General features: G+C 42.1%; 2 protein-coding genes across 3 annotated transcripts in view; one reads left to right on the top strand and one right to left on the bottom strand.

The window, feature by feature from the left end:
* Positions 1–4,654, top strand: part of LOC114650756 (TBC1 domain family member 8) — a 182,137-nt gene extending 177,483 nt beyond the window's left edge. Inside the window, exon 21 of the mRNA XM_028800580.2 lies at positions 4,416–4,654. The gene's annotated coding sequence lies outside the window, so the exon portion shown is untranslated. The remainder of the gene's footprint in view (positions 1–4,415) is intronic.
* Positions 1–22,192, bottom strand: part of rpl31 (ribosomal protein L31) — an 810,223-nt gene extending 788,031 nt beyond the window's left edge. Inside the window, exons 1-5 of one of the 2 annotated variants that reach the window (XM_028800581.2) lie at positions 22,092–22,192; positions 21,503–21,609; positions 21,042–21,167; positions 8,802–8,914; positions 7,756–7,823 (exon numbers count right to left, since the gene is read on the bottom strand). In XM_028800581.2, coding sequence (XP_028656414.1) covers positions 7,792–7,823; positions 8,802–8,914; positions 21,042–21,167; positions 21,503–21,609 — 378 coding nt within the window. In that variant the 5' untranslated portion in view covers positions 22,092–22,192 and the 3' untranslated portion in view covers positions 7,756–7,791. Of the gene's footprint in view, positions 1–7,755; positions 7,824–8,801; positions 8,915–21,041; positions 21,168–21,502; positions 21,610–22,091 lie in introns of those variants that run through there. The other variant, XM_051926198.1, reaches the window with a different exon arrangement.
* Between the last annotated feature and the right edge of the window lie 663 nt (positions 22,193–22,855).

Here is a 22,855-nt window from a genome sequence, read left to right as displayed (position 1 = left end):
TCGTTCCAGCACTGAGCTTGTATAGCGAATTTCTCGTATCTAGAACAAACGTCCCCATTGAAAATAATGGAAATCCAGTTAATCCGTTCCGCATCCCAAATATCCATCCATCCATCCATCGTCTCCCGCTTATCCGAGGTCGGGTTGCGGGGGCAGCAGCTTGAGCAGAGATGCCCAGACTTCCCTCTCCCCGGCCACTTCTTCTAGCTCTTCCGGGAGAATCCCAAGGCGTTCCCAGGCCAGTCGAGAGACATAGTCCCTCCAGCGTGTCCTGGGTCTTCCCCGGGGCCTCCTCCCGGTTGGACGTGCCTGGAACACCTCACCAGGGAGGCATCCAGGAGGCATCCTGATCAGATGCCCGAGCCACCTCATCTGACTCCTCTCGATGCGGAGGAGCAGCGGCTCTACTCTGAGCCCCTCCCGGATGACTGAGCTTCTCACCCTATCTTTAAGGGAAAGCCCAGACACCCTGCGGAGGAAACTCATTTCAGCCGCTTGTATTCGCGATCTCGTTCTTTCGGTCACTACCCATAGCTCATGACCATAGGTGAGGGTAGGAACATAGATCGACTGGTAAATTGAGAGCTTCGCCTTGCGGCTCAGCTCCTTTTTCACCACGACAGACCGATGCAGAGCCCGCATTACTGCGGATGCCGCACCGATCCGCCTGTCGATCTCACGCTCCATTCTTCCCTCACTCGTGAACAAGACCCCGAGATACTTGAACTCCTCCACTTGGGGCAGGATCTCGCTACCAACCCTGAGAGGGCACTCCACCCTTTTCCGGTTGAGGACCATGGTCTCGGATTTGGAGGTGCTGATTCTCATCCCAGCCGCTTCACACTCGGCTGCGAACCGATCCAGAGAGAGCTGAAGATCACGGCCTGATGAAGCAAACAGGACAACATCATCTACAAAAAGCAGTGACCCAATCCTGAGTCCATCAAACCGGACCCCCTCAACACCCTGGCTGCGCCTAGAAATTCTGTCCATAAAAGTTATGAACAGAATCGGTGACAAAGGGCAGCCCTGGCGGAGTCCAACTCTCACTGGAAACGGGTTCGACTTACTGCCGGCAATGCGGACCAAGCTCTGGCACTGATCGTACAGGGACTGAACAGCCCTTATCAGGGGGGCCGGTACCCCATACTCTCGGAGTACCCCCCACAGGATTCCCAGAGGGACACGGTCGAATGCCTTTTCTAAGTCCACAAAACACATGTAGACTGGTTGGGCAAACTCCCATGCACCCTCCAGGACCCTGCTAAGGGTATAGAGCTGGTCCACTGTTCCGCGACCAGGACGAAAACCACACTGTTCCTCCTGAATCCGAGGCTCGACTATCCGACGGACCCTCCTCTCCAGGACCCCTGAATAGACTTTTCCAGGGAGGCTGAGGAGTGTGATCCCTCTGTAGTTGGAACACACCCTCCGATCCCCCTTCTTAAAGAGGGGGACCACCACCCCGGTCTGCCAATCCAGAGGCACTGTCCCTGATGTCCATGCGATGTTGCAGAGGCGTGTCAGCCAAGACAGTCCTACAACATCCAGAGCCTTGAGGAACTCCGGGCGTATCTCATCCACCCCCGGGGCCCTGCCACCAAGGAGTTTTTTGACCACCTCGGTGACCTCAGTCCCAGAGATGGGGGAGCCCACCTCTGAGTCCCCAGGCTCTGCTTCCTCATTGGAAGGCATGTTAATGGGATTGAGGTCTTCAAAGTATTCCCCCCACCGACCCACAACGTCCCGAGTCGAGGTCAGCAGCGCACCATCCCCACCATATACAGTGTTGACACTGCACTGCTTCCCCTTCCTGAGACGCCGGATGGTGGACCAGAATCTCCTCGAAGCCGTCCGAAAGTCGTTCTCCATGGCCTCCCCAAACTCCTCCCACGCCCGAGTTTTTGCCTCAGCAACCACCAAAGCCGCATTCCGCTTGGCCTGCCGGTACCTATCAGCTGCCTCCGGGGTCCCACAGGACAAAAGGGTCCTGTAGGACTCCTTCTTCAGCTTGACGGCATCCTTCACCGCCGGTGTCCACCAGCGGGTTCGGGGATTGCCGCCACGACAGGCACCAACCACCTTACGGCCACAGCTCCGGTCAGCTGCCTCAACAATAGAGGCACGGAACATGGCCCATTCGGACTCAATGTCCCCCACCTCCCTCGGGATGTGGTCGAAGTTCTGCCGGAGGTGGGAGTTGAAGCTACTTCTGACAGGGGGCTCTGCCAGACGTTCCCAGCAGACCCTCACAACACGTTTGGGCCTACCACGCCTGACCGGCATCCTCCCCCACCATCGAAGCCAACTCACCACCAGGTGGTGATCAGTTGACAGCTCCGCCCCTCTCTTCACCCGAGTGTCCAAGACATGTGGCCGCAAGTCCGACGACACGACCACAAAGTCGATCATCGAACTGAGGCCTAGGGTGTCCTGGTGCCAAGTGCACATATGAACACCCCTATGCTTGAACATGGTGTTCGTTATGGACAATCCGTGACGAGCACAGAAGTCCAATAACAAAACACCGCTCGGGTTCAGATCAGGGGGGCCATTCCTCCCAATCACGCCCTTCCAGGTCTCACTGTCATTGCTCACGTGAGCACTGAAGTCTCCCAGCAGAACGAGGGAGTCCCCAGAAGGTATGCCCTCTAGCACCCCCTCCAGGGACTCCAAAAAGGGTGGGTACTCCGAACTGCTGTTCGGTGCATACGCACAAGCAACAGTTAGGACCCATCCCCCCACCCGAAGGCGAAGGGAGGCTACCCTCTCGTCCACCGGGGTAAACCCCAATGTACAGGCTCCAAGTTGGGGGGCAATAAGTATACCCACACCTGCTCGGCGCCTCTCACCAGGGGCAACTCCAGAGTGGTAGAGAGTCCAGCCCCTCTCAAGGAGATTGGTTCCAGAGTCCAAGCTGTGCGTCGAGGTGAGCCCGACTATATCTAGCCGGAACCTCTCAACTTCGCGCACTAGCTCAGGCTCCTTCCCCTTCAGAGAGGTGACATTCCACGTCCCAAGAGCCAGTTTCTGTAGCCGAGGATCGGACCGCCAAGGTCCCCGCCTTCGGCCACCACCCAACTCACACTGCACCCGACCTCCTTGGCCCCTCCCATAGGTGGTGAGCCCATGGGAAGGGGGACCCACGTTGCCTCTTCGGGCTGTGCCCGGCCGAGCCCCATGGGTGCAGGCCCGGCCACCAGGCGCTCGCCATCGAGCCCCACCTCCAGGCCTGGCTCCAGAGTGGGGCCCCGGTGACCCGCGTCCGGGCAAGAGAAAACGCCGTCCAAAATGGTTTTTCTTCATAGGAGGTTTGTTTAACCGCTCTTTGTCTCATCCCTCACCTAGGACCAGTTTGCCTTGGGTGGCCCTACCAGGGGCATAAAGCCCCGGACAACAGAGCTCCTAGGATCATTGGGACACGCAAACCCCTCCACCACGATAAGGTGACGGTTAAAGGAGGGGCATCCCAAATATATTAACATAAAAATCAATTTTCCTAACAAATAACACTGATAAATTATATATACTGTAGTCTACCTTTAATAAATAACACTGTTAAATAATATAACTGATTATTAAAAGAATCAAAACAGGTGTCCAAAGTGCAGTAGAGCATTCAATAAATCTTTAATCCTTAAAACAGTTGTGAAGTGGAGGTTTAAAGTACATAAGAATAACAATCCTTTAACACGAGGTTAAAACGTCAACAGGAAGCAGTCTTCAAAAAACAGATGACAATTCCCGGTGCTTCTTCTCTGTTAGCGTCTCACCTGCTTCTCCCATGCGGGCTCTGCAACAGGCGAGACACTTAATGCAGCTGACCTTCTCTACACCGTCCTGCTTCAGCTGTTTGGCTCGCCTGTTCAGCTACACGCGAGCCTGCACTCGCTCACTCTCTCGCACCGACTTCCTACTGCTGCGGATTCCTGCCTCCTCCTGCAACCTCTGTTCTCTCTCCTCTCCTCTCTTTTCTTTTACTTCTTCTCCCCCTTAACCGGCTCGCGCTTCTCTATATATGCGGGGAAGACATAGCAGCTGCTAGGGTTACCACTTTTAATACAAAAAAATAAGGGACGCATACGTATTGATTCAAAACGGGACGTGCAATTTCATTCTCAAATACTGGACGATTCCGTATTTTAAAGGACGGGTGGCAACCCTGCCCAGCCCATCAGCCACAGGACAAATCATGGATGTGGGCAGTTTCCCACCTGTGCACTTAGGTGAGAAACGCAGACACCGCAGATCGCCCTGCGGCTCGCTACAGCTACCACGCCCCCTCGCTAAGCCGCGAGCTATACCCACAGCCTGGCTCGTGGCGTGAGCCAATGCTCGTATTTAGATCTGAATTTTTCGCTCATACTTTCCTCGTATTTTGAATTTCTCGTATACAGCGGTGATCGTATCTCGAGGTTCCACTGTATTGTGAAAAATTTCAACATTGTTTTAATGGTCATCTTTTGTCCATCATGTCTTGCCAATGACCACTATTGTTTCAATGCTGGAAATTGAAACTTAACCAGATCTTGTAAATATCCGATTGTAGCCTTATCATCCACTGTCGTGAAATGTCAGGTGTGCATTGATTGTGCTTTTGACATTGTTTTGTGAAATTTGTGTATTTTGATTAAATTTTTTTTTTTTTACACAACTGATATGATTGCTCCTTTACTCAAATTACAGCTGATAGTTTTATTTTACCATAATGTACTACAGTAAGTTAAAAACTGAAAGTGTAAAACAAACAGCAATACATTTTATATCATAATCACTGATTCAAAAGCAGATGCTTTTCTGCAACTTTACACCATTCTGAACAGCTTTCAATCCAATGCATTGACCGAGGCAGAGTACTGTCAAATCTGCAGTTGGCGATAATCTATGCCAGGGGTCCTCAATCACGGTCCTGGAGGGCCGCAGGTTTTTGCTCCAACCCATTGGCTTAATAAGAAGCACTTATTGCTCAAGTAACACTTCTGCTTCACTTTAGTTGTCTCGCTCGTTAAGATTTTGAACCCTTATTGCTTATTTTAGTCAAACAGCTGTGTTCTTGGTTTTTAATTGCTCCTAATTAGCAATAACCTGCAAATGACAAAAGAGCAGCATTTCTCCATTTAGCTTGTTACCATTTACACCAGTGTGTATTTATCACGCACTGTTGGGTTTAATTAAATACTTGGAAGGAAAGTGCAGAGGAAAAGGTGAAGGACTAAGAATTACTCATCCATTTTAGCCTTCAGATCATTTGGAAGATATCCTTAGAAAGGGGAAGAAAATTTGGCTGAGAATTATCCGACATAGCAGAGTTAAAGCACTAACAAGCCATGACATTAAATTGGCAAGAATTGCTTTCTAATGAACTCTTTTAGGGCTAATTTTTTTTTTGTTTCTTTTCTCCCAGGGCTGAATATTTTTCCAAAAACTAACTTTTTAAAAAAAAGATCACAAAGCAATTGAAATCAACAAAAAATATTTCCTTTTGACAAATGTTACTGTCATGCATGTTGTATGAGCCTGCATACTCTATGATTTCACATACATATCACATACATTTTACACAGCAAAGTCCTGCAAAGTCTGATCTCGCTCAAAGCAGCCAATTTCAGTCATTGCCACACTGCACTGCTTACCATACGTGTTGCTTTAGTGCCTACTTTTCAATTGTCTGTTGCTGCACTTTCTCACATATATTGTTAGTGTGTACTGTACAGAGACAAGTCACCCGTTTGCCATCGTGCCATGCCACTGCCACCAAGTTTTCTGCCTGCATGAAAACCGTATTGTCACCTCTTTTCATCTTCAGACTGTCTGGCTTCAACTGTGAAGGCATGTGTCTCCTGTTCACCATCACTGTGCCACAAGCTCCAATTCCTCTGCTCTGTAGCTCCATGAACAATTCTGGGCATGTATAAAAATTGTCCAAATGTACACAACATGACCCAAATGTTCATAGCCCTGAAGCAGCTCCAGCACAACCTGACTTGTCAAGGGACAGTTCTCTCTTTGAAATACTTTCCTGTATATGTAATTACTTTCAGGCAGAAACCACTGTTTGCTTCTGCCAGTACAAAATCCTTTATGCCATACTTTGTGGGCTTGTCTGGCATATATTTGCAGAAAAAAAGGTGTCCCTTTTATTTTATCATAGATTCATGCACAGACAAATCACGCCAGGCTGATAAAATTGTTTCTATGTTGGTTCCACAATGTCAAGCAGGGGCTGAACTTTATGCATGACGTTAGCCCGGCTCACCCCATGGGATTTGCTTCTGTTTATTACAGAAGTGAATAAAACGTTGCAGCATCACGTACCTATCATCACGCTGCATAACCTGTCCAAAGCCAACAGGGGACCAAGCACGTTTGGACCAATGCTCCCTGAAGTTATATCAGCAGTTCTGTCCCATCTCTATTTGTAATGCCACAGCGCGCTTCATCTCGTCGTTTGTTGTGGGTTTCCACTTTGAAAAACAAGAATGTGATGCAAGTGCAGCCCGCGATTCAAAAAATTTCTCTGCGTGCCTGTTTGTCTCGTCTGACAGTAGCTGAAAAGCAGCATCAGGAGAGAGCAGCCTGAAGTAGTTCAGCAGCTGGTGATCTGTCGTGTCTAACAGCAAGCCATGCCGTCTTGTGAAGTCACGGATCAATGTCTGTGTATTCCTCCCATGTGAACCTCGCCGTAGATGCATCGGCTGCGCAAATTCGCTCAGCTGGCGCGATTCCTGATCACAGTCAATAAAATCCGATTCTGAAAAATCAGAGTCCGACTCCGCGATAATGCGCAAAACATTGTCTGCCGAGTGTTTTCTTTTCTGCACTCGCTTCGCTCCCTTGTGACATGGCGATGCCATCTTGCCATTGTTTACATTTCGCAACTCACGCACACGTAAGGATTAGTTGCCGAGTCAATGAGTCTAGCATTCCTCCAAGCACAGAGGGAATGCCTGCGACGTGATAGTGAGTTTTGTCGCCATTAACAGCTGATTGTCGCCCTCTATCCCTGGATGTCGACTTTTGTCGACATTCGCCCTCAACCCCTCCTGTCGACAAAAGTCGACATCCGCCCTAAGAGTTAAGCAACCAGGTCAGAACAAAAACCTGCAGCCACTGTGGCCCTCCAGGACTGTGATTGAGGACCCCTGATCTATGCTAATGTGTGCTGCACTATCTTGATGGCACTTTGAACAATGTATTCCAAAATGGTTTGTGTTAATCTGCACAGTGGCTGGGCTATGGCACACACTAACCACACCATGCTGGTTGCTAAAGTTTTGTGATCTACAGTTTGAAGAGAAAAAAATACAGCAAGTAGACCCTCTTTTGTGCTCTCACATCAATTCCACTACTCTGGTCATCCCAACAGGATCACTGTCTTTGTGGGTTTTCCAATCACATTTTAAATTGCAGGTTAGGTGGACTGGAAACTCAAAATGGTACCCTATGAATGCCTGCCCGATGCTGCCAAATATCTCCTGTGACTAACGTTGCGTTAAGTACGTTGATAAAGGGATTGGGTTTTATAGTCACAACCCTGCTTACTCACTCCAAGTGTTCACAAAGTGACACAACCTGATGACCCCTGCTGTAATGCCACAAAAGCTATGAAAACAGCAAATTACATTGATGCCCATATGCTTTCAAACGTGGAAGATTTCAAATGTATCACATACTTGTTAAAGACTCCACAGATTTGTTCCTTTTTATCCCCATACACATCCCTCAGCTGATGTAAATAACAGCAGCAGAATTCAATTTGTGTTTTATAAATTTATTTCACTTAACAGCATTTCAGTTTTCATCAACATTTACTGTCTGCAGACCTGAAACAAACAAAAAAAAAATTAATGCATTTTTAACAAAAAGATTAAACATTTCAAGTTTTGCTGGGGCTGTGATTCAACACTCAACAAGGTGTTATCTTCAAGGCACAATGTACAAAATGCCAGTAATCAAAGCATTCAGTCCACTTTTATTCCTGCATGCTGCAGTCAGAGCTGAGGAGAGCTGGAGTATAGCCCAGAAATGCTCAAGACAGAAAATGAATTAAATTCTCCTTTTCAAATAACTCAAAGTACAAGAAAATGAAACACACAGATCTAAAACAATCTGATTTTATGAAGTAACACAATTTACTATGATGGATCACAGGATGGTAACTGCATTACATGCGACTTATTTTTAAAAGTAGAAACAGAAAGCTACTGCACTCTTTAATTTCATTTTTATCCTGATATTAAAATTACTGTCTTCATGTCACTAAAGCCAAGATATTGCCAATTCATTTTTTATATTTTCATTTGTAATATCTTACTTGACCGGCAAAGCTTTTTAGGATACTTGACATTAACTACCTTCAATACCAAAGTAATACAAAATAGGGGGCAGTGGGTTATCCTTAAAAAGAAAAAAAGAAAAAAAACAAAAACCCACATGTACTGTATAGTGGTTGAAAAGGTGTCAGACCAAAAAAAAAAGTCTACTCTTGCCTCATTTTCAAACACGTCTAACTCAATCTTGCCTCTTTGTCACAGTTTAAATGCATTTGCCTACAAATCCAGTTCAGAAGGAGACTCTAGCACAATTACTACATAAAAGCTATAGCTCTATTCTCCATCAAACCATCTCTGCTTACTTTTCATGGACAAAATAGTATCCAACCTTTTAACAAATGTTTTCTAAATTATTGTCAAAATCTAATGCAAAAAAAAAAAAAAAAAACACACACACCCCTACACAAGCATCAATAATCAGTCTGCTTACAAACCACATTAGTATGAAACAAAATGTAAGGAGCTAACCTTTAAATGTCGTGACTGGAACATATGTAACCAGAGTGTACAGTTTGTTAGGAGAGTCTTCATCTTCATTTCGTTTCCTGGACAAGCGTACACGAATGCGATAGGGAACATTTCTGAAATAAGATTTGAAAAGATAGCAAATGATTGCACAGCAAAAAAAAAAAAAAAAAAAAATCCTAATCTGCAATGTGAAAAACACTGGAGAGTAATCTCTGAAACAGTATCATTTTACTTTCATTTAACAAATGAATACCAAGGAAAGTGGTACAGTAAACACAAACAAAGATCAAACATTGCTTGTTCACTACCAAAGACAAGTCATGCTCATGCTTTTTACTCCCCTGTCATTACTATGTAAAAAGACTTTAAACCTAGGATGGTAATCGCTGTCATGCACCATTTGAAAAAAGTTGTTACTATTGATCACTGGTGTACCTTGCAACCATTTCCTCCCTTCACAAGATACATGTACAGGACGTACCACCTGATCACAGGCTTCAAACACTTGTTAAAATCAATGTTTATTATTCCAGTGCTTCTCAAATGTTATAACCCAAAAGCGGGTCACAAGTTGCTATTGTTTATAATGGTTGTGAGTGGGTTGCTGCTCCAACATGGTTGACCAACCCCACTCTGATGGCAGTGGTTGATTTACCAAAGGGGACAGCCCTGACGATGGCACTTGATTCCCCAAGAGGGGATTAACATGGTGGGACATGAAGTCACATGGGGGAAAAAGCAGGTCACAACACCACAAAAGCTTGAGAAACAAAGGTTGCATTATTCCTTACTTGACTCAGCTGCCAATAAAAAAAATACATGTCTTAATGCATTTCCCCCCCCCCCCCCAACTATTTATATTTGGGGTGGGTGATAAGAGTAAATCTAATGCAGAGAGCAATAGTTTAACGAAGGATTCTCTGCTGGACCTTTCTACAAGCCGACAGTTAACTCTTTTCAGGGGAACACTACTAATGATAGAATATTCACAAACCTGCTTAAACAAACTCACAGTGGGTCTGGGAGGTGTGTGGAACCTTTCCTGCTAGTATTGGACAAAACACCAGTTCATCACAGGACCCACTCACATACTACTACAGATAATCAATGTAACACACAATGCTTGTTAGTAAACTTAATTTTTTTTTTCTTTTCTTACAGTAATCCACAACAGACTGACAGTTTGAAATTCTTTTTCCCTTCTATACAAGGTTCAAGTTACAACTAAAATTTTAATCAGTCTTTGGGAACTTGGTTCTGCTGGTGTTGCAGAAGGAAAAAAGAAAACAATGCTTTATTCAGAATACTTTTACAACATTACAGAAGAAAATTAAAATATTTGTGTAAAATAGAACCAACAGTTACACCTAAGAAATAAAAGAATATAATCTTAAACCCAGAAGTTTAAAAAAATCTCATGTTATTTAAATCATACTATTTAGTTTATGGTTTGTTTTCTTGGGAATTTAGAGGAAACTTTAAACCAGTGATTACATTACTTAAATACATATGCAAAGAAAAACGTAACTGCAACAGGTTTCCTTTAAGAAACCACATCATCTAGCTGCCTTCCTGCCTGCTTTACAGTGGGAGAATGGTCACATACCCTGCTCCTCTCAAAATTGTACCCTGTGCGAGTATGCATATAAGCCATTCATATACCTGTTGTATACCATATTAGGATAATATACTATTATTCAAAGGGTTCTTCCCAAATATTTATCCTTAGAGATGGAACAAAAGGTACTTGTTAAAAACTTGCAATGTAGTATGCCCTTTGGACAAGTCTTCAACCAGCAGGCTTCTAACGTGTCCCAGAGTTCTTTCAACTGGCATTAGCTGTACTGTGTGAAATATTGTCATACTGATCATGTTAAAAAATGCATTTTTCACTTAAATTTTGAAAAGTGCCCTCTGGTAAATATGCAAGAAAGAAAAAGCCATGCAAAAATTTATAGATAACCCAATGAAACTTTGGTAAATATATTCCAACCTGCAAATTAAACTATGAAATGTATAACTTGAACCATTAATTCTTGGATCACCAACTGTTGGATTGTGTTCATATATGAATAGCTTTTAATCTTTAGTCCCCCATTTAATGAAGCAGTTTTAAGCATAAGGGAAAACAATACAGTTGAATACTCCAATAAAATCATTTATACACTAGAAGAAGTGCAAATTAGGCATCTCCACCCTCATTATGGTGCTACATATAGATATGATGATCTGTGTAGCAGTACTTGGGGTATGTTATTTGTTAGAAAGAAAAAAGTAGAATTAAGTAATGAGTTCTAGTAAATGCATAATGAAATACTTGCCGATAAAAAATATACTGCAAATATTGCCAAATTCATGACCTTTTTCATTTAAATGGACTGCATACCACAAATGTTAGCAATCCTTTGAAGGTTCCTATACAATAAAACTTCTCCACATATTTAAAATCATATGTTTGGATTTGTTTTTGTTCACACAATGTTACAGTGAAGAAAGCTTAATATGAAAAATACAGTTAACAAGCATTGCCATAATAAAATCAAGTAGTCCAGCAAACTACTGGTAAGTGCTCTCTTTAACTCCAATCTGACTGGAGCACCTGAATCAACTCATACTGAAATTCACAACTGATATAAACAAACAGGAAGCAAAGAAGCAGATAAGCTCGGCTAAACTCTCTCCCCATAAGCAAGCACCTGCAGATGCTTCCAAATTTTTCTGCTCCTGTCCCGACTGGCTGTTGCTAATGTCTTAAAAGGGGCGTAATCAAGCTCTGCATGATTTAAAAAAAAAAAAAAAAATGGCACAAAGTTTAACCACATTTTCCCTACCACCATGTACCTCATAGTGCCATCCAAATATATATCCAGAAAAATCAAGATAATTTGCATACTGTTCATACAAACAAACAAATATTGTTTGATGGCACCACTACAAACATGAAGTCAAATCACCAATGGTAAAGATTAGATCGGATTTGTATTTGGCTGCGGAGGTGAGAGGACACTGGCGTTGATTGTTCACCGCTTCTCCCTCTGACTCTTTGTTTAATGTTTTTATGTTTAATGTTTTTACTATTATTTATATTTTACTAACTTTATTAATTTACTATTTTTCTTTTAGTGTTCATTAGTAAGTTTCGTATTTTTTCTGAAAGCTTTCTTGTACTGTTTTAATCATTTGCCGTAGATTTTACGGATTTTATCAAGGTTTTGTTGCCTACTCACTTGCTGCCTGGATATACTGTTCTACCGTTTGCTGTGGACTTTATGGATTTTATTAAGTTATGTTAAGGTAAGCTTTTTGTTGTCTACTCACCTGTTGCCCGGATATACTGCGTTAGATTTTCGGCGCTGTCTGGACAGCATTCCTCCCTACCTCTTCAGTCTGAATGGCGTTCAGTTATTCTAACTCACAACTCCGCCGACTTAATCCTGCAACCACTCTTGAAATTAACATCTCCATCATCAAAGAACTGGGACTTTTTCGCCGTCCTCGTTACATTCACAGAGGATCCAGCCGAAAGTTCGTCTTCCATAACCACCCAAAGTGTTCTGCTACCAACATTCCTTCTTTCTGGTCATCAGAGCACAGTCGCTCCAATTACTATCAACACTGGAAGTATCGTGAGATCTCTGGACTCGAGCATGGGATACACCCGAGCCACTGACAGAAATATCGCGAGGTCTTCACATCCCCGGCTGGATTTATTTTGTGGAATGGATTCTAAGCTGCGTGGAGTGGATTTTAATGTTCTTCGTCCTGTACAGAGATTTACTTCACAGTCATTGGTTAAATTTGAACTATTCAATTCTCAATCTATCAGCAATAAATCCATACGGATTGAAGAACACATCAGGGAAAAAGGACTTGACTTCATGTGTCTGACAGAAACCTGGCACCAGTCAGAGGTTTACTCTGCCTTAAATGAAGCCTGTTCACTTGGCTACAGTTACTTGGAGGCAGCTCGCAGCACTGGGCGTGGTGGTGGACTAGCTGTTATCCACCGTCAGGACCTGGGGTTGTCCCCTATCTCGATACCTGCAATATCTTCCTGTGAGTGCCTTGCATTTAAATGTAAGCCCCCGTTTCCCCTGACTGTTCTCCTTATCTATCGACCTCCAAAACCCAATTCTGCCTTTATTCCGGAAATTACTGATCTTTTCACAACACTCTGTGCTACTTCTGCCAACATCATAATCTTAGGAGATATAAATATTCATGTTGACAATCCCACAGGTTATCTCACTGCTGATTTCCTTGAGCTGCTAGATTCTCTCAACCTACAACAACATGTTGATGTTCCCACACATTCTAGGGGTCACACTCTTGACTTGGTCATTTCAAACTCTGCCCCAATCAGGAATCTACAGGTATTTGATCTTGGTATTTCAGACCACAAAGTTGTGTCATTGGAGCTGCCCTTTTTCTCCTCCCGTATCAAACCAAAACGACAGATCTACTTCAGAAATCTGAAGAATATCAATGTGGATGCCTTGGACCTTACATTTCTCTCCTCTGACTTTATCAGCTCCCTCTCTGTTGCTGACCTCATGGATTTTTACAACCAGTCCCTGAGCAGTCTCCTGGACTTCCACGCCCCTTTAACATCTAGGTCCGTCTCATTCTCGTGCTCAGCACCTTGGTATACCTGCGAGCTGCGAAAAATGAAGGCGGCTGGGCGTGTCCTTGAGCGGCGGCTCAAGGCCTCTGGGTTGACTGTCCATAAACAGGCTTACAGAGAACACATGAGAGCGTATGCAGAAGCTCTGAAGGTTGCACGGTCCAAGTTTTATTCCACCATCATCAGAAATGGCTCCAGCAACCCTAAAAAACTTTTTTCAACCATAAATCATCTTCTCAAACCTCCTTTACCTGACCATTCTGAGACCACTGATGACAGATGCAACATGTATATCAACTTTTTTAAACAAAAAGTTGATAATATCTGTTTACACCTCTCTACCAAGGATATCTTGCCCTTCCCAACTGTTGACTGATTGTCTGAGACCGTCCATCCTCTTTGCTCTTTCTCTGTTGCCACACGGGAAGAGGTGGAGGATGTCATCAGGAAAATGAAACCGTCTACTAGTTCCCTGGACCCTTTCCCCTCACCCTTGCTGAGGGCCAACATTTCTGCCATCTCTCCACTTATCACCAGGATAATAAATCAGTCCCTCCTGGCTGGCCATATTCCTTCTGCACTAAAAACTGCTGTCATCAGACCTCTACTGAAAAAATCCACCTTGGATCCTGAAGTTCTCTCCAATTATAGGCCCATCTCCAATCTTCCGTTTCTCTCCAAAGTTCTGGAAAAAATAGTTGCAGCACAACTTCACGATCATCTCAAACTGAACAATCTGTTTGAAAAGTTTCAGTCTGGTTTTCGCCCTGGCCATAGCACCAAAACAGCTCTGGTCAAGGTCACCAATGATCTTCTGATGACGGCAGATACTGGTTCACCTTCACTACTTATCCTCCTTGACCTGACAGCTGCTTTTGACACAATAGACCATAACATCCTTCTTCACCGCCTGCAATACACTATTGGACTCTCAGGAATTGTTCTAAATTGGTTTACATCATACCTGACTGGCAGAACTGAGCATGTCGCCCTTGGCAGCGCAAAGTCCCACACCCACAACGTCACCTGTGGTGTTCCACAGGGCTCTGTGCTGGGCCCTATCCTTTTTACTATCTACATGCTCCCCCTTGGAACTGTCATTGGCAGACATGGTTTATCGTTCCATTGCTATGCCGATGACACTCAGCTTTATCTCAGGACTACTCCCACCTCCTCTACTGCTCCTCTGCCAACATCTACATTGTCTACCTGCCTAGAGGAGATAGAGGCATGGATGAGGCTCAATTTTCTTCAGTTGAACAGATCCAAAACAGAAGCCATCTTAGTTGGTACATCACATCATCTTCGCTCTTCTACCATCACCAGTATTACTTTCTCTGGCCAAAATATTCCTCTTTCCACATCTGTTACTAATTTGGGTGTTAGAATGGACTCCCAACTTACTTTTGACACCAAAATCAAATATCTCTGTAAGTCATCTTTTTTCCATCTCAAGAACATCGCCAAACTCCGCCCATTACTCACCCTGGCAGATGCAGAGAAACTCGTCCATGCCTTTGTCTCTTCCAGGCTGGATTACTGTAATGCACTCCTCATTGGGATTCCTGGCAAGAGTATCCAGAGACTCCAGTATATTCAGAACAGCGCTGCCAGGATCCTGATGAGGGTGCGAAAGTATGATCACATCACCCCAATCCTGAAAACCCTTCACTGGCTCCCTGTTTCATTCAGAATAGAGTACAAGGTCTCCTTCTTACCCATCAGTGCATTTATGGACATGCCCCTCTTTATCTACAGGAACTCCTTACCCCTCATAACTCCTTATGTTCCCTCCGCTCTGTACACACTAACACTCTTCAAGTCCCCAGAACTAAGCTCAGCAGCATGGGTGACAGGGCGTTTTCATCGGTGGCGCCGAGGCTGTGGAATGCCCTCCCTGATTACCTGAGAGCCCCACAGTCGACTGAGGCCTTTAAGCGAAACCTAAAAACTCATCTATTTAGAAAGTCATTTTGTTAAAGTACTTCATAGACTCTTCTGTTTTTTTTTTTTTTTTAATTTTATTATTCTATTTTTACTCTGTAGCACTTTGGAATTGCTAAAATATAAAGTGCAATATAAATAAAATTTATTATTATTATTTATTATTATTATAATCTCTCTTTACTATACATTCACTCATTAACAAAACCACTATTTCCCCGTTTAGTTAAAAAAGCTGTAAATTTGACAGGATAGTAAATCTAGGGTGCTAGATGTCCACTAAGAAAGGGACATTTCAATATACCAGTATTCACTTGTAACCCACTTGATGTCTTTATCCAAGACGATTTACAACATTCAACATACAATTGGTTGCATTTCTTTTGTTTTTCCAATTGGAGCACAGACAGCCAGCACATGTAGCAGGATTTGAACCCGCAACCTCAGGCTATGAAGATGTAGGTCCCAAGTCTTAACCACTACACCACACTGCCCACAACTCCAAATCTCATTTAAAGAAAAGCACTTAGTTACATAGTACTTCTTATACACCCAATTAACTGATAGCACGATAACCGAGTCCCATAATTTTACGAAATTTCCCAGGCAAAGTCAGGTTTATATACTGAAACCAATAACCACCAGTCTTACTCTGGAAAAAAACGAGATAATTAAAATCCTTTGCCACTATATAAATCAAGAAACTAAACATTACAATAACCCAAAATCGGGTAATAAGAATAGTGATAACATCCAGGATGATGGCAATGATTGCTCATCATTCTCCAGTCCAAGTCATACTCTGGGGTTTGAAGTTCAACCATCGAAGACTAAAAATATAGTTAAATATATTCTTAAATGCTTGTGAATATAAACCTTAAAACCCATGGTGATATCTTAAAAGCAGGATCAGAAAGGCTGTCAAGTTGGAGATGGCTTCACTTACTTGCCTGTAGTTAACCTCCATTGCTGTGGATCAATAATTTTGCTACAATTTAAAGACTTGCTATTGGGACAATTGTAATCTTAACTAGATTACTTAACCAAAATGAAAAGGTCAAAGTGAAAATAAATACAAATTTTACAAGACGCATTAAAATACTAGGAAGAACTGCATTGTTTAGGGATAAAATACATTCCTCTAAACTTTTGAGAATTCAACCTCTTTCAAACATGCATGCTATACCAAGAGCTGACTGCTTATAGTATGGTTAACTTGGCCTGAATGTATGAAAGGGGCCAAGAAGTCATCTTAACAATTACTTCCTTCAGCAGCTAGCATTGCTCTGTACCTGAACTAAAACGCTTCACCTCAAATTACAACCTGAATTAAACGGTTATCATAATATACAGTAAGTGTTTAAATTCTGATGGTCTGTCACCCCCATCCAACTCAGATTCCTGACTTATGACAGTTGTTACTATAATAAACTATTATGGCAAAATCCATTTCCAAATTTAAAGGCACACCAGATCTATAGAAATACATAAAACTACCATGGCATAATGACAATCCAAATCAGTCAACCAAGTTTTGGCAAATGCTTTTCTGTGTAAGTGCTTTATAATATAACAAAAAAAGCTATGGAAATGGAGAGAACAGGAGCTCACCTCTTATAGCTGTGAAATTCTGGCTAGGCAAACTTTTTACGAATTATCAGTAAGAGTTGTTTGAAAAATGTCTATTGGTAGAGAGATGTGTATTTTCAGAAATAATCTAAAATATCAGGCAGTGTGGTTAAGGTTTTGAACTTCAAACCCTGAGGTCGTGCGTTCAAATCCCATCACCAACATTGTGGAAAAAATAAATGTAGCCAATTGCATCTCAAATGTTTTAAGTCACCAAATAGATAGATAAATAAGTGGTAGTAGTAATAATAGAGTAGTATTCCCTAGATGCAATCTGCACAAGTTCATTAGAAGGTACAGGCAGAACTATGGCCAAATATATATTCATCTTTTGGATAGTTCTGTATTTTTTTTTTTTTTTTTTTTTTTAAATTGTGTGATGTGATCGAAATTGACCTAAATAAATATTTGAACATCTGACAACATATTCCAGGCTGTTGGCTGCTACAGCTGCATCATCTACAGACCATAGACGGTAAAAAATTAAATTAAGAGTTTAGAGAATTTACAGATAGCCTATATAAATTGTGTGAAGGGTTCCACAAATTGGGAAAGGTTATAGAACATTTTGGAACTTTGCTTTGAGAGCTGCAATTCTATAAAATACTATAACATTATGTGGCTAACTTCAAACATCGCAAAAACAAGGCCTATAATGAAGGCTGCTGCTTCATCACCTCAGACCACAGATTCAACACACCCTCGACCCTCTGCAGTTTGCATATCAGTAGAAGGTGGGAGCGGAGGATGCCATCATCTATATGCTACATCGATCCCTCTCCCACTTGGACAGAGGCAGTGGTGCTGTAAGAATTATGTTTCTAGACTTCTCTAGCGCCTTCAACACAATCCAACCTCTGCTCCTTAGGGACAAGCTGACAGAGATGGGAGTAGTTTCATTCCTTGGTGGCATGGATTGTGGACTATCTTAAAGACAGACCTCAGTATGTGCGTCTTGGGAACTGCACGTCTGACATTGTGGCCAGCAACACAGGAGCACCACAAGCGACTGTACTTTCTCCGATCCTGTTCAGCCTATATACATCGGACTTCCAATACAACTCGGAGTCCTGCCACGTGCAAAAGTTCGCTGATGACACTGCTATCGTGGGCTGCTTCAGGTGTGGGCAGGAGGAGGTGTATAGGGACCTAATCAATGAGTTTGTTAAATGGTGCGACTCAAACCACCTACACCTGAACACCAGCAAAACAAAGGAGCTGGTGGTGGATTTTAGGAGGCCCAGACCCCTCATGGACCCCGTGATCATCAGAGGTGACTGTGTGCAGAGGGTGCAGACCTATAAATACCTGGGAGTGCAGCTGGATGATAAATTAGACTGGACTGCCAATACTGATGCTCTGTGTAAGAAAGGACAGAGCCGATTATACTTCCTTAGAAGGCTGGCGTCCTTCAACATCTGCAATAAGAGGCTGCAGATGTTCTATCAGACGGTTGTGGCGAGCGCCCTCTTCTACGCGGTGGTGTGCTGGGGAGGCAGCATTAAGAAGAAAGATGCCTCACGCCTGGACAAACTGGTGAGGAAGGCAGGCTCTACTGTTGGCATGGAGCTGGACAGTTTGACATCTGTGGCAGAGCAACGAGCGTTCAGCAGGCTCCTATCAATTATGGAAAATCCACTGCATCCACTAAACAGTGTCATCTCCAGACAGAAGAGCAGCTTCAGCGACAGACTGCTGTCACTGTCCTGCTCCACTGATAGTTTGGGGGAGGAACGATCTTCTCAGTCTATGCGACTCTTAAATTCCACCCGTGGGGGTAAACATTAACAGTATACAAAGATATTGTCTGTTTTTTACCTGCATTATTATCAATCTTTAATTTAATATTTTTTTTGTATCAGTAAGGTGCTGCTGGAGTATGTGAATTTCCCCTTGGGATTAGATTAATAAAGTATCTATCTATAAATAAAAAACAGATTCAGTAGGCAGAAACACATTTCAATCCTACTTCCATTTAAAACCCAGCTATCAGTGAAAAAATAAAAGATCAATGCATTTCTTAAATAGTGAACATACTTTTTAATAATTGTGGAACAATGCACATCAGTGCGCTGATACCTTATTTTTTTCATATGGACTTGTAGGTTTATTCTTCCATTGTGATGTGCCGTTTATTCTTTAAATATGCTGTAACTGTCGAATTATTTTAACCTTCAGACTGGAAAGAGGCCAATTAAAGCAAAAGGTAGGATACTGAATTTTTAGACCTTGCATATTATTGGAAATTACCACTTTGTTTCCCATAGTTTCACTACCAGCTGATACTTTGAGAAGACTAAACACCCCCTCTATTTTATTTGCCATTTACTAGACAAGACTGACATTTTTCTATATAAGACAAAGAAAAAGAGCACACAGACTTCTGAATATCAAGCATTTTGCTGCACAAGGATAGCCGGCATACTGTTGGAAGAAAGCACCCATCAACTTCCACTATGATGTCACTTCAGCAAGACAGTATCAGCCTCACCTGTCCATCTTACCCTGGAAGGGCTCAGGGAGCCATCGGACAGTCTATCATCAATTACTGATTTATAAAGTACGTTTCTCAGCATGATTTGCCAAAGCAATTTTTTAGTACTATTTCTAATATGAAAGTTTACTGGTGAAAAGTTTTAATACAGAGGGATATAGGTGGTAGTAAAATACTAACTATATAGTAATAAATTGATCTTTGTTTGCCATAATAAACATTTAACTCTTAAGTCTGTCAGTTTCTAGTTAAACTTCAGCATGGAAATGTAACAGTTACATATTTTATGCAAACATTCTGGATATTATGTTAATAAATCACATATCCTATTGCCTTTTTCAAGACACAAGTACATACACGATAAGAAGTTACAGTAAAGAATGGTATAATGCTCAAGAACAAAGGTTTGACTAAAATATAAGCCAAGAAATGCATCTGGATGCACGTTGCAGTCCCTCCAAATTACTACAGCTGAGAAGTTAGGATGAGTAAGAAAATTAAATTGACAAATAAAAACTAAATATGGCCTATAAAAAGTCTTGATAAGGAATATAATGTTCCATAGTTCTGCAGTAAAACAAATTTTAAACAAAAGTTACATTAGTAACTTGTCAGTAGCCTACCATGGTGATAAAATAGGCCAGTTCTAAATGTTCATTCCAAAATAAAATTGCTACAGCATTTAAAAACTCCCACAACAACCAGACACTAATGGCTACATCTTGATGCAAAATTGACAAGCCTATACCCTTAGTTTCTTCTTTTCTTGGTGAAATACTTGCTTCTTTGAAAAATGGAGTTCATAGTGTATTAAGACACCTGTCACTTGCATAAAAACACACTCAACTACGTGGACCATCTATAATGCAACTGCATTACTTGCAGGAACATTACAGCTATAAACCCACTATAGCATTAAGCCTAAACAAGCTTGTTTAATAACCACTACAAAACATTAAAAGGATATTAAGATGTCAAAACTACACAAACGACGAGAAAAATGTAGTAGGAGACATGGAAAAAACATTGGCACACTACATCAAATGTTTTCATGATATAGGGTGCCTCCAGGCTGTACACACTGTTACCTTTACAAAATTTAACCAGGTAACTTTAAATTCATATTCTCAAAATGCTTGTAGTTTTCACTGCCAAAAACAAGCATTAAGATTATTTCTTGGTGGAAAAATAAAACAAATTTACAGGTGTTCCTATACCCCGAGGTGACAATTTACTTTCCAAAACCGTTATCCAAATAGTTCGGCCCATCATTATGGCTGCACCATATTCACTTAACATTGACAGCAGTATATAACCCAAATGGGAGCTAAAAATATGCACTCCCTGCATTATATTTAAATTAAACCGGTACCGTACAATTTTTACATAACCACTGTTTAACAAATCGATTTACAGTACTATGCTTCCAACGCAATAGACTACATTGCTCAGTATACTCCTCAAGTCAATTATCAGGAAGTGCCCAGTTTTCTAATCATCCTACAGATAATCCCATAAAACGATTCACGTATACAACTAGTGAACATACCTTATACCCTTCGCCCAGACAGCCTTATTCAGACGAGTATCAATGCGGACGTCAGGAGTTCCCATCTCTTTCATCGCAAACTTGCGAATTTCTTTAAGTGCACGAGGAGCACGCCGCTTGAAGCCCCTGTAACAAACACAAATATACATTTTAAGACGTTTTCCAGCAGCCCTGGTAGGACATTTTCAATGACAACCCGTTTAATACTTGTAAACTTAGATTAAACATATCAAAGTGTCAGGTAGAAAAGTCCATAAATCAACCCAGTCTGTCACCTTTAACTAAATGCGTTCTGCAAAACGGGTGATAAACAACCTACCTGGAACTTTTGTTCAAAACGTTAACGCTAATTTGATTAGGCAGTTAGTAATTCTAACTCGTCGAACAAACGTTCACAAATCTAAAAACAAGTTTGGGAGAGGAAGTATCTACTTGTCAACCGATTCTCAGATGACACTCACACTCCGTGGATGCGCTTGTGGACGTTGATGGTGTACTCTCTCGTTACCACCTCATTGATGGCGGATCGGCCTTTTTTCTTCTCGCCACCTTTCTTAGTTGGAGCCATCTGTAAAGCGAAAAGAAGTGACTTAAAATTCACAAGCAAAACATAGTATTATTTAAAAAAAATGTTACATCATCCATGATACAGTACAGGCCCTTACTATCAATACCGCACTCAACTACTATCCAGTTAAATGAAAACTTCAGCACGTTAAACTATTTATGCAGCGAGCCCTGTATACAGGACTCGCGTACGAAAATTCGTAATAATTAATTTACCGAGTGACTGTTATAGCATAGTCAGTGTCAGTAACTTGCAGCCACACGCCCCAATTCACACAAACCACTTTACGCGCACTACAGCTTCATCAGAACTAGCGGCGCTTATTTTTAATGAAAAATGGGGCCAGCTATAAAAAATATCAGCTCATTCTGTTTGAGGAATAAAAGTATGATAAGTATCCGCTAACAAAATATAAGACAAAGTCGCGTTAGAGGACAGATTAATTCAGATTTTCCAGAGCGCCTATTCACACAAACACTCACCCTCCCAGGGAAAATGTCGGAAAGGAAGGAGTTCTGGGTCGTGGGCTGACACCAAAGGCAGTGCCTGCTTCGACTACCGGGTCAGGTAGACGCGCGTGCGTAGAATATCCAACTTCTGGTTTGAGTGACGTAGCTGTCACTGTCCGTGTGTTTGTTGGTGTAGGAAGAAACGGCGGCGTTAATGCTATCACCGTTTTCGTTCTGTTTATACTTTAGAAAATCAAAAGCAGTGCATATTGGGACCTGTGCATTATGTTTATGTTATGTGCACGTTTGAAAAATGGTGGCGTTGCAAGTACTTTACCTTAACTTTACTGTGTACCTGTTCATCTGTACGTTAACGAAACAAATTGTTTGCTTTCATGATGTTTTCTTTTGCTGTTTTTATTTACTGGCGGAATTTTATAATGTTTGTGTTTATTAAATGTATATGTAATGATTTACACCTAACACGCAGCTCAATTTGTACACCTTCATTGTTGCTTCTACGAATAATATGATCGGGTTATTTGTTTATATAGTGAGAAGTGTCTAGTATACAAACAAAATTCATTTTAATTTTACTATATGTGACGTCGACATCTATATATGACAATGTATTTGATTAGTGTGTTTTGATTTGTTTATAAATATTTTTCACGACACAATAGTTGACATCAACTATCATTGGACTGATGTGGTCAGAAATCGTTTAGACCTCTACATTGGATTTAGACAAGATTGGAAGTCAACTCCAATCCAGGAGTCTAGACATGACAGTAGAA

The sequence above is a fragment of the Erpetoichthys calabaricus genome, chromosome 4, assembly GCF_900747795.2.
Source record: "Erpetoichthys calabaricus chromosome 4, fErpCal1.3, whole genome shotgun sequence".
Classification (NCBI taxonomy): domain Eukaryota; kingdom Metazoa; phylum Chordata; class Cladistia; order Polypteriformes; family Polypteridae; genus Erpetoichthys; species Erpetoichthys calabaricus.
This window is presented reverse-complemented; position numbering and strand designations above follow the sequence as displayed.